General features: G+C 43.6%; 1 protein-coding gene across 1 annotated transcript in view; it reads right to left on the bottom strand.

Moving 5' to 3' along the window:
- The window catches only part of FHIT (fragile histidine triad diadenosine triphosphatase), a 628,211-nt gene that overhangs the window by 89,284 nt on the left and 520,750 nt on the right, over nt 1–18,177 (bottom strand). Inside the window, exon 9 of the mRNA XM_050904654.1 lies at nt 880–948. Within this exon, the coding sequence (XP_050760611.1) occupies nt 880–948 (69 nt within the window). The remainder of the gene's footprint in view (nt 1–879; nt 949–18,177) is intronic.

Here is an 18,177-nt window from a genome sequence, read left to right as displayed (position 1 = left end):
ATATCACAAAGGAAAAAAATACAAAAGCAGAAAATGTCATGAATTCTCCTTCAAGCAGATGGTATTGGAGTAGCACTGAACAAGTTTATATTAATTACTTTCAGAAAGAGAAGGAGATATCATATTTGAGATAGAGGATCCTACCAAACCCACTAAGAACCATTTGTAAATCTAACAATAGTGAGATTTTTTCATTAACTCATTGTGACAGCTGTCAAGCTGGGGAAAACTTTTTGTTAATGCCAGTACAATTGTTCATTTAAACAAAAGCCAGTAATTCAGTCACACTGGAACAGCTTATGTCCCCAGCTCTGCCATCCAATCTGCACACATGCATATATTACATCTATATGCATAGTTGCTCTTTAATTTTCATCTTCGGGGCTACAATGTGGTTTGTCCAGAGTCTGAGCAGAGCCCTACAAAAAGCAGGCCAGAAGGCAATTTGTGATTGAGTTGTAATGAGTCGCCTGTGTTTTCCCGTGTTGGAAGGGGGAGGTTTGGCACCCGAGGCTAGCAGCCGGGGTAGGACATGCTCCCTGCATGCCAGGCTAACCGTGTGGTCATCCTTTTTCCCCGTGCCTTCAAAATAAGAGAACACAACTGTTGGTAGAGATGTCACCTCGCTCTGTGTGCGGTGATAGACTAAATACCAAAGATGTCAACTGCATCCTCCCTCGGGACCCTGTGTGACCACAGCTTGGCCCAGAGCTCACAAGGAAATCCCAATATAGGTCTTGGTGCTATCACAGGGTCTTTGCAACCAATAAAGATGCAGAGATCCCATTAACTACCTCCGCTCAAGGCAGGGCCTGTATCATTAATGTGATTTTCTAACAGCAAACCAACTCCGAACAAGAAATGGAGTGAAGACCTTACCTCCTCATAGACATCGTCATTCCTGCTGAAGTCTCCGGCCCTCCTTGGAAGCACATGGACGTGAACATGCTGAAAACGTGAAGCAAAATAATGGTGATTATCAAGCTCATGACTTTCTTTTCTGGATTGTCAGCATTATTCTCAACACATACAAGTAACCACGCACGGGCTCCCACAGCATTATTTTCAGAGGAAAATACATTAACCTGTTCCATAACTGTATCTCAACTCTTTAGAGAATAAAAAGATGAAAAACATGAGAGAGCAGCTCTGCTGTATTATATGAGCTTCAGAGTGAAATGCTTGGAAGTTTAGGGGCTCTGTGGAATTATTCATAGTTGTCAGTCAGAGACGTATTTAGCCACAGCTTTGAAATGACAATGTACCTCGGAGCTGCGTGTTGTGACTTCAAAACCGACAAGAATAAGAAGGTGCCGGTGATGGGACATGGCTGTAGCAGGCGTGGGCAGAGGGCTCGCGTAGGCAGCCCCGGGCTCAGTGCTGTGCTGCACAGGCCGGGGGATAGAGGAACCGATGGTACATAACGGAGACCACGTAGGTAGAAAGGCTGTCAGAAAAGGACATGCACTAGGCTGTTCAGCACAGCTAATGCAATATCTTTCGCAAGGTTAAAAAGACTTTAATGTTTTGCTTTTCCCCCCAGGAGGTTGTAGCCCATATATGACAGACTGAAGGCCCCAGTGGTATGAGGTGCGTGCTGGGGGCACACGCCTGCGGGGACACGGGCTCCAGTGCACCAAGTGGTCTCAAACGTACGAGACACAAGAATTATGAGCCCAGTTTTGCAGAGCCTGAAGCATGAGCATCACTCTCCAGACGGCAGGGCCATCGCTTGGGGAGTAGCAGAGCTAAGGACCATAAGCTGCAGAGGCAGCTTTGGGCTACCCAGTACGGGAGGGAGGTGAGAGGCAATATATTTTTGTCACAAATGCTGATGAGATATGGGGAAAAGGAAGAAGAATACGGACAAGAAAGCAAATATATGACTTGCCACCTTGCCAACTTGATGTTGTATTATTAGTATTACTATTTTTTTTTTCTGTTAAGAGATTATGACAGTCTTTTCATACCATATAGGAAGGGTAATTCAAGATTCTTGAGACTCAAACTCTACTAGGAAATCAAACAAACGCTCATCTATCTGCTTTTCTGCAGTAAGTTCAGCTACAACATTGCAAAGCATTCTTTTATCTTTTCCCCTTTCTCTTTCACTCTCTTTTGAGGGAAAAAAAACAACAACTGAGAATAATTCTTCAGGAAAAAAACCGCAACCACCTCATTGAGGAGAGGCAGCAAATTATCTGAGTGACAGACCACATTTATGCATCTCCAGATCTTTTCAGATGGTGCCTAAATCCTTCTAAAAAAAAAAAAAAAGACTGCATCAGAAACAGCACCAAATGCTTTACATAGAATTTAGACAGCTTGCACCTGACTCTATTTGATGAGGTGGAAATCAGCTGAAATTCATGCACCTCATTGAAACATTCTCAAAACAAGGCTCAAGTTTATAATGAAATCCAAAATCAAAAAAGATTTTCTTAGGCTATTTGTAAGAAAATTCAAACACACCTATATTGTGTTAGCTTCAATCCATAAAAACATTTGCACAGTGAATAAAATGAAATCACAAGGATGTTTCAGTTAATGAAATATTCCAAATACCTCTCTTTTTTTTCTCAGCTTACCCTAGAAAAACCGAATATACGATTGCTTATTCTTATCGTTATCCACAGCTTTCAGTGTATTCAGCCTAGAGATGAGGATGATTCTTGAGGGTTAAAAACTGTGTTTTTGAGTAATACATCAGTGATAGTGTTCTGATAGTGTATTATACTAATATATCATGAGAGTGATAGTGCTCTTGTGATGTATTACTGCAATGTATCATCTGAACATCACTGCTCTCATGATGTATTGCGCAAAATCACAAGGCAAGTTTAAAGATGGTCTTCAGTAGCCCTAGGCCTGAAATTTTGCTTTTGGACAAAGACAGACTATCAAGAAAAATAAAAGTGAAGATTAAAGTTTGCAGTGGTACTGTAAAATTTCACTAGTGTGTCACACCTGTGGTTCTCATTAGATTTTAAATTTATTCATAAAAATAGAGAATAATCTGCCAGTCAGTTTCTTTCTCTTCTGCTACAAGGAGTGATAGTTTTGCTACAAATACCAATTTTCAGGAATTTCTCTTGATGATATATATACAGCCTAATATCAGCTATCAACAACCATATCCCCCAAAAGTTCAGGCACCTTTAAGAGTAATTTTTATCTCTGTGGCAGAATGTTCCAGGATGCACACAGGACGAGATCTGTATACCCACAACAGACAATTTGGAATATCAGAAAGCATGCAGGGATGTAGTCCAAAGCTCAGTGCAGAGATGTTGCACTGCAGATGCACAGACCAGCACAGCAGGTAATGAATGAGCCTAATGTGATCTTCTACCCAAAATGGGCTCTTGCGATCAGCATGAAAAAAAAGAAGAAAAAGTGTTTATGACAGCATATGGGCCACTTGGCATCAGTGGGGACATCCTCAAAGGTTACTCACCTTTACTACATGCATTATGTTCTTACACAATGCCAGGGTGCATAGCAAAATCTGTCAGCCGTATCAGAAAACAAAGGAGTATTTCCAAGGTTTGACATAACTACAATAAATTTAAAAGACAGTAATTTTTTCCATACATTCCAAATTTTTTTTTTAATTCTGTGCATGGAACATAAATAAAAATCTGGATTGTCCCTACTGTTTGTGTAATAGAAAAGAACAGAAGTGGCAACAGTGTCTCAAGTAATTTCCTTCTCTTCAGCTTTACCAACAAAACACGGGGAAATACAAGCAGCACAGAGCAGTGGCTACCACGTAGTGAGAAACACCAGACAAGGGGATTTCACACCTTCTCTAATCTGCCTTTCAGATTCTGGCCTTCCCAACTTGGGGACGCTGATATTTGGATTCATTAGGAGTTCTTTAATTGATCATTTTTGCTCCTTAGTACTGTGTGTTATTGCTAAAGCCTCAATCCACCAAGGCACTTAAGCAGCAGCTCAATTTCCAACCTGTGAATTGGTTCAGTGGGAGTATTTGCGTCCCGGATATTATATATATGTCTCGGCGGTTTGTGTCTGCTGATGGTTACAGGCAGGTCTCCCCAACTGGAGGCAGCAGAAATAACTTCAAGGTCCTTGCAAATTAAAGTTGTTTCCTTCCATTTTGTTTTCCAGGCAAAACAAAAACCTGCACGTCCAAAAAAGACATTTGCAGTTGACTGAAATGTGTCAGTAGATACAAACAAAACATTTGGCTGCATTTTTTTTTTAACCAAACACAGATTTAGGCAAATCTTCCCTCAAAACACCGCTTGGAGACAAAAATCCAAACATTATGTATACAAAATGTCGAAATAAAGCATTTCAACTTTTTCCCCAGTTATTGTGGGTATCCTCATGTCTGGTGGGTGGCAGACAGCCCCATCACATTCCAGCAGGCTGTATTCAATCACTGTTGATTGTATTTCATTTTTTTCCTACAAAATTGCTTTCCCCTCATTTTGCATTATTTTGATTAATAAGCAAGAAAAGCAACATACAACAGCCGAGACATTTACATTAATGGACCGATCAATATCACCCGTATCTGGGTAGAACAAATGCAGACACACGCTTGCATTGCTTAGAATGTTAGCTACCATTCCCTCTTCTTGTCTTACACTGATGGAGAAAGCTGCGCGTGATTGCAGGAGACGGGCATACTGGGTATGACAACATGAGGACACAGCAATATGCCCATAGGTGGGGGACACTGTGTGTGTCAAAGATGCCTGAGCCCCACCAGTTGCTTCTGATACTGGAGACAAGATTTCCTGCCAGGGATGTCTGGGGCAGCAGCAGCTGGAAGGGAGCTGACTGTTACAGGACCTTCAAAATTAAAAAATTATTAGGCTGACAGTTTTCTAGGGCTGGGACTGTAGCTTCCTCTGTTTTCACAGTGGCTACTGCATTATAAATGAAATCTCAGTTTGAGAAACTCCTAATGGTGAGAATTATCAAGTGATGCAAAATCACTCTTAAGAGAAGCTTTTTCAAGACCTTTTAACCCAGAATGGCCAGAGAGTTCGAAAACGTACTGCAAGGAACAAATCTATAGTGCCAAGGGGAAACTGTGAGCCAGAGATAGCATGTGCTGTCTCTGACCTCCCACCGCAGCGAAAGGATCCTCCGCTCGAGCCCCGTGGCAGTCCCAGCACGACTGTGGGAGCGTGGGGCTGCCGATGGGCACTCCAGAGCATGCTCATCCCACCACTGCTGAAATCTGGCAGCAGCACAGGCATTTGTGGGATTATACATCTAAAGGCAATTTCCATTGAACCAGGACTGCAAAATGCTCACAAAAGTCTCAGCCAAAAAACCTGGAGCCTGTTTCATTGGAAAAACACCCATTCAGGTCAGGTGAGTTTTGCTTCAGCACTCAAGCCCATGCAGAAAGCAATGTTCCTAGTTACGGCTGTTTTAATATACTGAATTATGGTCAAATAACCAATGTGTCACCACCGCACTGGATGTAAAGCAAAAATACTAGGCAAAAATAGACACTGAAAGAGATTTCCCGGGTAGACCAGAATAGTGAAGAGCAGATGACCCTGCCACACACCACTGGGGAGGACATGGACGTTGCCTGCAATAATTCATGAACATTATGTTGTGTTCGCTCAGCTGCTGTGCTGGTTAGCAGAGCAACAAAACACAGCTTCCAACAGAAAGGGAGATAATAGCCTGTACAGGAGCTCCTCAGCATGCACCCAGGGTCTATTAGCGATAAATGTTGCTATAGGATGAACACATAAGAACTTGCAATGGGTCACGCAACCTTGAGGACAGGGGGGTTGCCAAAAAGTTGGCAGAGGAAGGGCTGTTCCCCCCACACCTGCAAAAACAGTATGTAGCTGAGCTGTGCCTTCATGTAGTGAAACCAGATGCCTTTCAGCAGCTTAATCCTTTCCCTTGTTACTTTTCATTCTTTCTACAGAGACAAAGCTTTGCAGTCGTGGGCTTCCACGGTCTCATGGTGCAGCAAGGTCAGGAAAGGCTGCGATGTGGGGCACGGAGGGACGTCAGAGCCGGGAAGAGTAAACCCCAGTGTCCCTGCCACTGTCATGTTCAGGCAGAAGGAAGGGCAGGAAGGGCATTAGCAGCTGCGGGCAGCAAGACTTGCTGGCCAGGAGACCCCCCATCAGCCAGTTCGCTGGGAAAAAGGATGGTGGTTTGCAGATAAGACCTTGCTCGCTGCAAAGTCCCCTGTCCATTACAGAGACATGGGCTTCTTATGGGAGGCTGTGATAATGCTTCTTCTAAACTACCAGATTAACTGTAGAAATTCCAAACTAATAACCATTCTCCAAGTAAGACTGTTAGTGGGTGATAAAGAAAATCAACCATAATACTGAGATAGCCACATGAAAAATAGGGCAATTTTGTCCTCTCTGTAAACTGGGCTTCCATGGAGCCCTTGTTTGCTATTCTTGATTAACTGCTCAATTATCCCTGTTACAAAATTATTCCGTGGAAAGCCCTGCCTGTATATCCATAGCTCATTAACAGAAAGCACTCCCTCTACTGTCCCCGAAAATACATCGCATTACCCAGACGCTAGCACACTTGGTACAATCGCTCTTTCTAGGCATTGAAAGCCAATTTCTAGGGCCCTTGACTTGCAGGCCCCGACAAAGACATCTTCATGGGAAAGCAATTTCTGTTCAGTGAGTATTTATGAGTTCTTGACATTTTTCCTAGCCCTGAATTAGGTTGGGATGGAGAAACAAATTAAAAAATAAAAATAATCCTATCCAACATTAGGAAAAGAAAGAGTTTTGGTCAATTAAAACACTCCATTTTCAGAGCCTTCAAAATTATTGTCAGCATTAATATTTTCTTTTTTTTTTTTTTTACATTTCCAGGAGTTATAAATTACACAAAGTAAGACCACTTTAAAAGACCTAATTTTTATAAAATATTAAAACATGACAGGAAACTGCTTGAAACAATTCCTTTCCTACGAAAGTGCTCCATTTCTAGGAATCAGCATTTTCCTTTCCAGCTTCACTAAAACATCATGCACGAGGCTGCATAGATGCAGACACTCGGCGCCTCCTCTCCAGATGGCAGCTCTGGTATTCTGGTGGTAAGGGTTGCTCCAAACCCAGAAAGGCTGCACAGACTAACACACTCTTGTAACACCTTTGCTTTGGCTCTGGTTTATTAAAACACAAAAATGAAGCTTGCTTTTCTACCATCATGAGAAACATAAGGATGTGATACAGACGGAAAGGAGTGGCACAGACTGCCAGACTCGAGAGCAGTATGTGCAGGGGGACAGAGGGATGCTTTGGAAGGGAAGGACAGGGAAATCCACATCTATCTCAGAAAGCTCAGGGCAACAGCAGAGGAAACAGCAGAGACGCAGGTGGGAATGGACTAGAAGAGCCACCAGAGAACAGGAAGGGTGGGAGATACCGATAGAATGAAGATGGTGGTGGAAATTTTGTGAATCAAAAACATCATGCAGAAAGAGGGTGCAAAGAGAGAAAACAGAAGAAACCGGAACAAGTCTTGGGAGAGGAGGCCTCACAGGCTGTCCACATGCTCCCAAGCTGGAGTGTGAGGGCCCTTTCAGGAGACGCTTGTGTACATCTGCATGGCACTGCACTGTACACATACCCTTAGGAGGAAAAAGGAAAGCTTTGCAATGATCCCTACCAACATTTATGCCATGGATTTGCCTCTGGAAGAGTGAGTATCAAGATACTTGCTCAGCACAGAGAACATGTACTTTGGAAAGCAACAAAATGGAGAGAATTTGCAAATGTATCAGAAACCAAACCAAGTGGGGGACTTGCAGCAGAGTACATCTCCAAACATGTAGATTGAGAAATGCGCACATTCAGCATCCTCAATAAATAATGCATCTGTCAACTGCTATAAAGTTTTAAAGAAATGAGCTGTGGATGAGCTAGAAAAGGGATGTAGACCTAATGAAAACATGTGCAGAAAGATTTTTAAACCGACTTGAGATCTGCAGTTATAACTTCCACAGCTGAAGGCAACTTTAGCATTTGCAAGAGAACTGCCAACCCCTCCCCCTCAGCCCCAAACTCAAGAAAACTGGCACAACAGTGAGGGTAATTAGTCTGTTTATTGGAAGTGGTGATCCAAATGTAATTTGGACATCTCCTATGAGAACAAAATGAATAAACTAAATGGAAATAAGGGTGGAATGGTGCTTCTGAACTGATATTTCCTGACCTCTAACCTGGTCCGCAACTCTAGGAATGAGGGTCCACACATGGTGGTAGGAAGGTCGGGCCAAGGACCATCACCAACTCCTCTCACCTGCCATTATTTGGTGCCTATCCCCTCCCCAGCGCCCACGGTGCAGGGGACAGGCAGACATGCAGGAGCATCACCATTACTCTGTGAATCAATAGGAAGAACACCGCCTTGGTCCAACCAAGGACCCTGATGGGGAAACTGCTACGCCATGTTTCCTGGATTATGTCAGCAACACTACGATTGGAACACTGTGAGACCTGTACAGCATCTTCTACCCCCTGAATACCAAAGAACTGCAAAACCAACCTGAAACTCTGGCAACCCCTGCATAAAGTATCACTTCCATTTTACAGATGGGAAGGCTGATGCGCAAACCAATGAAGGTGCCTCCGAAGCTGCTCGGGAAGGTGGTGCAGGTTTAGGGCCAGCTGGAGAGCAGCTGCCTTGAGGTCCTGCGCCTTTGCCTTCCCTCAGGGTCACTTTGCCCAGGCATTTTTGTGCAAATCTGGTGTTGCTGAGATGCAAATGAAAGCACAGTTGCCTTTCCCCTCACCTCTGATCTTTAGTTAAGTCTTGATAAACGCATATTGTTTTAACACTTGTGATACGTATAATTAGGGTTCTTTAATTTATGTTTCAATAAAATGTTCTATAATAAACATTTACTGCTCTGTGAATAAACATTTAAATGAAGCTCCTAATGGGGGTTACATGTCTCGAAGCAGTTCATGGCTTTGCCGAAGTCTCTCCCTATACTTAATGAGAGTCATTTCCATAATCTGTGCATTATTGCTTAAGCCTCCCTTTAGGAATATTTTACAAAGTAAAATTCTGTGAAATATTATCAGCCAAAAGAGAAAATGCTAAGAGGATTATCAAATTGTCCCGTTAAAGGGACAGCACAAGCTTTCATTTCCCCCCTGAAATGCTAACATTGTAATTATGTAGAATGTACTTATTAATTATCACACCGGTGTGTTATTACTGGGTTTTTCCCTCAGAGACCTGGTCTAAATGAAAAGGATGGGAGACTTCTGAAAGATCTGATAGGAAGGGCAATATAATGCTAATTTAGTTTCTGATATTAATAAGAGTAAGGATTGAACCCCCCCAGGCAAATCTTGTAGATGTCAAGAAAGATCCAGCTCCCTCAGAGGGGGCTGAGTGCTGTTATGTATGAAGTTGTGTACAGCTTCTCCCACAACATTGGCCCTACAGCCCCACGATTAACACCCAGGGTCTCATCCCCATTTTGCTGAAACTTCCACCCATTTTCTCACTGACTCCAATAACAGCAGGACTTGGCACTCCAGCTGAGATATAAAGTACACTAAGGTCAAGGGAAAGATTATTGTTGGAATACAGAGGGTTTTCAATTCTCTGGAGTATCTGCAATGATACAAACACCTGTATGATATTTCTTCCATGTGTCTGAGTACATTTGAGGAGAGCATAAAACTGAAATATGTCTTCTCTCCACTAGCAGCGACTAAGAGCATTATAGCAGCAATAGCCCACTCCCCCTTTAATGCAGGGGGTAGGGGAGAAGAGGAGAAGTTAAATCAGGAATGGATGTGGCAGGGGGAAGACAAGCCTTACATGCCAGTTACTCTTATTCTGAGAGGGAAATCATTATCTCTAATTTTTGTGGTTATTGCCTTTTTAGACAACTGCTGCAACTTCTTCTAGGATGATGACAAGGTTCCTGCAGAATTAAAATACTGTCCCTGTCTCCTCTTTCATTAAAGATGTGTATTAGGTTTGCGTGGCAAGGTTTTGGTAGTGGAGAGGGCTACAGGGGTGGCTTCTGTGAGAAGCTGCTAGAAGCTTCCCCTATATCCGACAGAGCCAATGCCAGCCGGCTCCAAGACGGACCTACTGCTGGCCAAGGCCGAGCCAGCCAGCAATGGTGGTAGCACCTCTGGGATAACAGATTTAAGAAGGGAGGGGAAAAAAAAGCACCAGCAACTGCAGCCGAAGAGAAGAGTGAGAGAAACAACTCTGCAGACACCAAGGTCAGTGAAGAAGGAGGGGGAGGAGGTGCTCCAGGCGCCGGAGCAGAGATTCCCCTGCAGCCCATGCGGAAGACCATGGTGAGGCAGGCTGTCCCCCGGCAGCCCATGGAGGTCCATGGTGGAGCAGATATCCACCTGCAGCCCATGGAAGACCTCATGCCAGAGCAGGGGGATGCCCGAAGGAGGCTGTGACCCCGTGGGAAGCCGTGCTGGAGCAGGCTCCTGGCAAGACCTGTGGACCCATGGAGAAAGAGGAGCCCACACTAAAGCAGGTTTGCTGGCAGGGCTTGTGACCCTGCGGGGGACCCACGCTGCAGCAGGCTGTTCCTGAGGGACTGCACCCCGTGGGAGGGACCCATGCTGGAGCAGTTCATGAAGGACTGCAGCCTGTGGGAAGGACTCACGTTGGAGCAGTTCATGGAGGACTGTCTCCTGTGGGAGGGACCCCACGCTGGAGCAGGGGAAGAGTGTGAGGAGTCCTCCCCCTGAGGAGGAAGGAGCGGCAGAGACAACGTGTGATGAACTGACTGCAACCCCCATTCCCTGTCCCCCTGTGCTGCTGGGGGGAGGAGGTAGAGAACTCGAGAGTAAAGTTAAGCCTGGGAGGAAGGGAGGGGTGGGGGGAAGGTGTTTTTAAGATTTGGTTTTATTTCTCATTATCCTGCTCTGATTTGACTGGTAATAAATTAAATTAATTTCCCCAAGCCAAGTCTGTTTTGCCTGTGACGGTAACTGCTAAATGATCTCTCCCTGTCCTTATCTCGACCCACGAGCCTTTCAATATATTTTCTCTCCCCTGTCCGGTTGAGGAGGGAGAGTGATAGAGCGGCTTTTGGTGGGCACGTGGCATCCAACCAGGGTCAACCCACCACAAGATGGAAGAGAGGTGCTACTGCAAGGAGAAAGAAAAGGTTTCTGATGACTGTAACGTGACCAAGCCTCATAACTTTCCGCAGAGGGTGAAATGCATTCAAGCCACGGTGCTGTCCATCACAGTATCTATCAGTGCTAAGGGAGATTTCCAAGGCTCTGTGTCAGTACTGAGGCATTTTATACCCTTAAGGATACATTTCCCAAGAACTAGCAAATATCTCTGTGCATACCTATAGCACTCACTAGACTGCATTTAGTTATTTATAATATTAAAATTATATATAGCAGCTATGGGTTCCAAAACACAGGCTGTTTCCCTGTTTTATTGCCGAATGTGCACATTCATCACTAAGGTTTAGCTGCTTCAGTTAAACCTTTTAAATGTAAATTATTTTCTGTTATAAAAAGCTGATTGTGGGAGTTTTAGTATTTCAAAGATGGTAATTTATGTGACTGGAACAAAATAAAACATTCAACAGAAACAGAATTTTACTTGATCAGAAACACTTTTATGTTTCAGTATAGTTTTCTTTTCATATTTTCCTCCTGCAGCAGTGGCCTCTGTCTTTCAATTAGCTTGAAACAGAAGATCTTAGATAAAACCATAATTTAACACCATTTGCATATGTGTCATTCCACAACTTCGTGACCTCACATTTAAAGTATTTTTAAGCTGTCATGAACCAATGCCTGAAATCCCTTATGCAGCTGCTCAGCTGTTCACCCCTCAACAGTCCACCGAAGTCTCTGGGATGACAGGGAAGCAGGACCAGTCTCCAAACAACCCACAGGAGTAAGTGTCTTCCCTTGTCACCTCAAAGCATTTCGATGGCATATCCAGTGAGGGAGCTGAGAATCAAGAAAGCAGATTTTCAGTATGGACTGCTGGTCAGTCCTATTTTTCTTTGACTTACTTCCCACACACACTCTTGAATTTGGGAAACAAAATGGTTTTGTGGAAGTAAACAGCCTCATTGAAAATCAAACTTCATAGGTCACCTACAACATCACCCAAAGGTGACTGAAATCCCTGTAACGACTCCTCGGTCTCAGCAGCTATTGGATCAGGCCTTCCAGAATACCATGGTATCAGCACTGACACAAGTCACCCTTGAAGATTTTGACAACAACCTATACAAGGTAATATCTTCTCCCAGGCTACCAATGCAAAAGTACTTTCATTCTTCATTTCCCAAGTAACTAGGATTTTTCTTGCCATCTTTCATTATATGCAGCCCTGCTCCAGTTCCCTTTCTGCTCAAGCCAGTGGCAACACTCTTACTAACTTCAGGTTAAGTCCTTCATGATTTGAAGAAATCTGGCAAGCAGATGTGCTAATAATGGCAAAGGATATACAATAGTATGTGACCAAACTTCAAAATAAAATAAAATGCATTCCATTGCTTTTATTCACTGTGTAGTATTTTGAAATCAGGTTAGAAAAGGTACTAATGTCCCTGTCTCAAACTTTTTTTAAACTTCTTGAAGTACTTCTTTTGTAAGCCCTTGCATGGCATGCAACAGTTGCGCATCTCCCACCTAAGTGTAGTGAATGGCTACAAGGCCAACACTGATAAACACATAAGAATGCATCTTCCATTGACTGTTTGCTTAAACAAGAACTTGATCATTTTAACTCACCAATTTAATTACAGAAATGTATTATTGATTCAATCTTTCTTCATGTTCATGACCTGGCTAGAGAGAAGAGTGAACTGTTCTGCTTAGTACACTTTCACCTTGATAAGCATGAATTACCGTAATTGGGAAAGGAGTTCTTTCAAAATTGTTTAAATCCACAAAATCCTTTCAACCAGGGAACTTTGGTGGATTTGTAATGCATGCTGGCATTTGCCAGGAACCCAGCTGAAACCACCAGACTTGCTGTCCTGGAGACCTTTCAACAGACAGTTTGTCCAAATGGACTTTGACTGTGACTAGCAGGGCCATATGGGCAGAAGGGTAGCAGAGGTGAACAGTTTGTGATTACGTCCCTAAGTCGTTTAACCTTCAGAATTACGATTCCACACACTCTGCCACCCAACAGGAGGCTGTACAAGCAGGTGAAAAGATAGATGTCTATTCTTAATGACTGTTTAGGAGACTGCTGCGCTCTGGTCTGTGCCCATGTTGGTTCAGTTCATTAATGTAATTAACCAACAATCAATCTTTTTAAATTAGTTACACAAAAACAGCTACTGCCAGATCAACTGACATGAAAGTTAGGTCACGCTCCATTTCTGCACAATTTAACGTCCACACTGGAACAGAATACAGGGCATGGAAGCATCAGAAACTGGAGCCAAATTCATTTGAAGCCCTACAACTTAATTAAAGTGTGCAAAATCTGTGCAGCTGGCTTGGTCTTCTTTGCATGGCCTTCCGTGCTTGCAGCTAAACACCTTGGCAATATAAAAAGTGCTCAGAAGACAAAAGAAAGAAAGAGAAAAGTGCTTCCAGGAAATATTTAGTAGTGAAGGAATTTAAATAATTTTAAACAGTGTAACCTTATGCAGCGCTTGAAACTGGACCTTAACAGCAGCTTTCATGATTCACCAGCAGCTCTGTTCACAAAATAAAATGAAAACAGAAGGAGCTGAAGTTGCTATTTGTGTCTGTTCCCTTTCTTTGGGCTAGGAAAAGACCAGAAGAGCAACCTCGGTTTTCACTGAACACAAAGGTTACCTGTGAAGGGTTACAGCACAGTTTCATTGTCAGCCTCGACATGCTGATCCGCTGTCCCGGGATCAGAGCTGAGAGCAGCTTATAACTCAGGCTCAAAACCTGCCTCCCTCTTTCCCCTTCCTCTGGGGGTTGAGGAAAGGATTTGGTTGGCCTAAACCTGGTGCAATGTGTTCTCCAGAAGTGCTGGCCGAGGGGTTGCTAAGGTGACCGAATCCTGCCCCCACTCACCTTCCAGCCCAGTGCTGGAGGGATGAGGAGCAAACAGCAGCCCTGCAGAGTCCGATTCGGACCGAACAGACCTCACATCGTGCAGACATGCCCCGTTTGCACCAGTCTGAGAGCTGGTCTCAGGGGAAGCGGCTCAGTGACCTCTGGGTTGCTGCTTGTGCGGCTCCACAAGCCTGAGCAAGGCTGCGAGGGGAAGCGCGTGCCCCTGCGTCGCCAGCAGGTTAATGCGCGGCTCTGCCTCGCGGGTGTGGAGCATCTGCGAGCTCGGTGTGGGGGCACTGTCAGCCTGGTTTGAGACTAATAGACAATTTCTTTCTCAACCCTCTAAGCTGAACCTGAACTAAACTGCTTTCAATTTCCCCAAAAGGGCAAGTTTGCAACTTTGCCTTATGCTTGTCCATTAAGACAGCATCTGGCTTCTTTTAATCCCTTGCACTAACTGAGTTGATCCAATTGCTTCCACTGGGCCTAATGCAGACATTGCTGCTGAATAACTGCCATGAAACCGGGTTCCTCTCCTAAATCCACCATGAATCGGATGGGCAAGAGCCTCCCTGAGATGCAGCGCTGCAGGAGAGTATGGCAGTGCCTGGGCTGCGAGTCTGCAAATGGCTGACCACATCCCATAAAGTGCTGAGCACCTTCCCCGCTGTTTGCCAGAACAGCCATTGAAGGTTGCAGGATCAGGCCTGCAGATTCCCCTTAAAGTGAAGAGTAAGTGAAACATTCACGTGCTTTTCACTTTTGTGAAATCAGGCGATTAGGCTGGTGCAGCAGAAAAGGAGGAGTGGGAATTGGGGCAGATGGGGAAGGAGAGGGAGGATGCTTGCTCAAGTTTCGTTTTGAAAGCTGCATGTAAATTAGCATGACTGAAGAAAAAAAAAAGCCACTTCTAGGAGACCGAGGAGGAATGTGCAACCTGTCACTTAACACTCCCCACCCTCTGCAGTGTTACTGCCAGAAAACCACCAGAGCAGGTGCCTCCGGAAAGGAAACTGAAGCAGATGTAAGTGAATTTAAAACTAATAACAGCAAGAAACTTTAATGAAACTCTCTCTGACTAGCTAGAGCAGCTTTTCTCATATAGGATTTTCTGATCTTTCAAAAATCTGCACTCAAAAACCATCCTAAAAAGTTGCAGGCAGCATACTATCACTTTGTGCCTCTGCATGAACATACATGCATCTTTCCTGCAGCATACATATAACAGCAAAATGCAAGGAGACCACCTTGGCAAATTCCTTATTCATTACCACTGTGATCTCTATTTTCTTGGTATATGCAATTCTATGTCATTGCTCTGTGATACACACACTGCTAATTGCAAATGGGCTGCTTCTGTAGCTGGAGGACTGGGTTATGGGAGCTGGGGGAGCGGAGATCTTGCCCCAGGGGAAGCTCCCAGTTTGGTTTGGATCTGCCTTGCTCCACAAGCTGAGCAGGGAGCCTGAGCTATTCCTGGTTTTAGTATCCAACATTGCTGCCAGAGTCAAAAGCAGGCTGCAATGCCTAAGGAATACAAAATAGAGACCTAGAGGGCAGGCAAAACTTTCATAAATTCAGCTCATCTACCAACATCAAAAGAATTACTAATCAGAGAAAGAAAGCTACAGAAGTGTTAACATTAATTCTACTCTGCTACAAGCCACGTGGCTAACACCATGACACCTTGCCATTTACTGAGGGAGAGCTATTTATTTAGGTAACCTATAGCTCACATTTAAATAATTAGTGTGCCTGATAAATTTTAGAACTTGCAATCTGAGTGCCACGTTTGCGTAAGCACAGCATATTTAATGCAGGTACAATTGTTTAACACCTCCAGCATCATATTAAAGAGTTTCATATAATTAGCAGAGTTAGCCACTCCAACTTTCAGGCCAGTTACACATTTAAAAAAGAAGTGCTAGTTGTACAGAGTGAAGCTGCTGCTCCAGAAATGTAGCCTGTGCTCCTCACAAGGGATGTTCAGAGTGATATGTGCTGCCTAGGAATAAGCAAATCAGGTCAGATAAGACAGGACTTGATCCAAAGTTCCCCCCAAACCTTGTTATCTCCAAGATTCTGAATGCTCCCCAGATCAGTCTGCCGTCTTCGGTTTTCTTTCAGCCCACCACGAGCAAAGGCCTGAATTTAAGAGGTGCTGACTACTTGTGACTCTCTTCAGCATCAGAAGCTCAGTGCTTCCTTATAGCCAGATGCCAGAATACCACCCACAAGACTGTGGATCAGAGCTGAGCAGTTTTTACATCACAACATCTTTGCTTTAGGCCAGGTTTCAAGAAGGTGAAGAGTAACGCTCCTGGGATGCTCTTCTTGATGCAGCAGCAGCAGGAGTTGCATAGGGATACAACTAATGAGCTGTATTCACTCCTCAGCAGAATGGTCCTCACTTCCAGGAGGTGCATCAGGGATGTGCTTGATCTTTGTTGCTATTATTTTGACATTGTCAAGTAAGCAGAACCCCAGTTGTGTGAATCATATCATGGCAGTCTCTTGGCATCTCAGCAGAATAAGAAAGCAATAAATACAAAACCTTTTAGTTCAGATTGTAAACATAAAAATAAACCTGAATTTCAGCTTAAAAATTGAATCAGTGGAGGAACCAGATGTGAAAGCTATGCTCATAGAGAGCGGATGCGATTGACATTCCTACTACATTAGAATTTGCTAAACAACATGAACTGAACTAGTCTGTATTTTAGAACTTAGGGTGTGCAAAGTGACATCTAGAGAGCAAGGTGATATTCTGAAAATCAAATCACAAATTCAGACATGAGAAATGCTCACTTCAGAGCTTTCCTTTAGGCACCTCATCTGAAAAGAAGCCTAAAAAAAGTTTGTTTATTTGCTTCTTTGGTAACTGTTGCTTTTAGGCCAGATCTTCAAACACCCAAATTTAAAGCCAAATTTCTAAAGTCATTCTGCAACGAGCAGCAACTGTGCCATTGACACTTCTTGTCAGATTTTCAAAGCACTTCAACATTCAGTACACTTCAGAGAAATTAGCCACCTGCATTACTGCCATTCAGTTCTGAAAACCCTGTTTCATCTATGTTAAGCTCTCATGAAAACTTCTACCTATATGTCTTTTCCACATGATGTTTAGGCACTTCAGAAGCTATTCTAAGTTTGATTATTTTGGAGACACGTCAAGGTCCTTTGCACAGGGAATTATTTTCTAGTTCAATCTATACAAAATTGTAAAGAAACTGGGATCAATCCCACCATGCCTGTTTATCACGAAATCTTGTATCATCACATAACATACATCCTAGACAAGTAAAATGAAGCCAAACTTAAGCTTAAAAATAGTACTACACAGACTCCTCCTTTGGTAACTTAGCTGCTAGGAACATTTACCTCTATATTGTACCAAACTCAGTCAAGCAAATAAACACCCTCTTGCTACTGCTGGAGAGAAGGAGCAAAGACCAATATATATCAAAAGAACCTTGATATCTCTGGGAAAATAAGTTCTTATCAGGTGATAAGAATATGTTCTCCAAGGAGAACCGCCATGAGCAACGATGACTCTTAGCAGGAGGTGTGGGGGGAAGCACCGCATGATACTACAAGGGACATAAAAGACTCTTATACTGGCACAAGGAGAGCATAAGCAGAAGAAAGAGATGAAATACTCCATATTCTTAGGCATGAGAAAGGAAGCAGTCCATACTCAGAAGTCCAAGGAAAGAAGAGGTCTGTTCTTTGTTGAAGCAACGCACAAAACATGGCCTGGAAAAAAAGGACTCTTTCTCCACAAAGAAAAAACACTGCACTGAATTCAGTTACACCAAAATCCTCAGCTGAACAGCCATTTTAAGGGGAGAGTTTTTTCCAAATTTTCTCAACAACTTGAAAATAACTTAAAGAAATTCTTCCCCCCCCGGCTATTTCTATGAGGAAGCAAACTCTCCATTTCCTACTTCTCCAAGCACAGAACCAGATCCCTGCCCTCTCCACAAGAGAGAAGAGGTGGCGAGATACAGGAGAGAGAAGCCTCTTCTTTGCCTCTTTAGAGAGGTTATTCACCCAGAGAAACAGGTACTCTCCTGCCAAGGAAGGAGGACACTGGGAGTGGGCTGATGTTGGTACTGCAGGAGGATAATAAGCAAGGCTGAGACCATCCAACCAGTGG

This window comes from Gymnogyps californianus, chromosome 13 (assembly GCF_018139145.2).
Source record: "Gymnogyps californianus isolate 813 chromosome 13, ASM1813914v2, whole genome shotgun sequence".
NCBI classification, from domain to species: Eukaryota; Metazoa; Chordata; class Aves; order Accipitriformes; family Cathartidae; genus Gymnogyps; species Gymnogyps californianus.
Note: the sequence above shows the minus strand (reverse complement) of the source record. Positions and strands in the feature narration are given on the sequence as shown.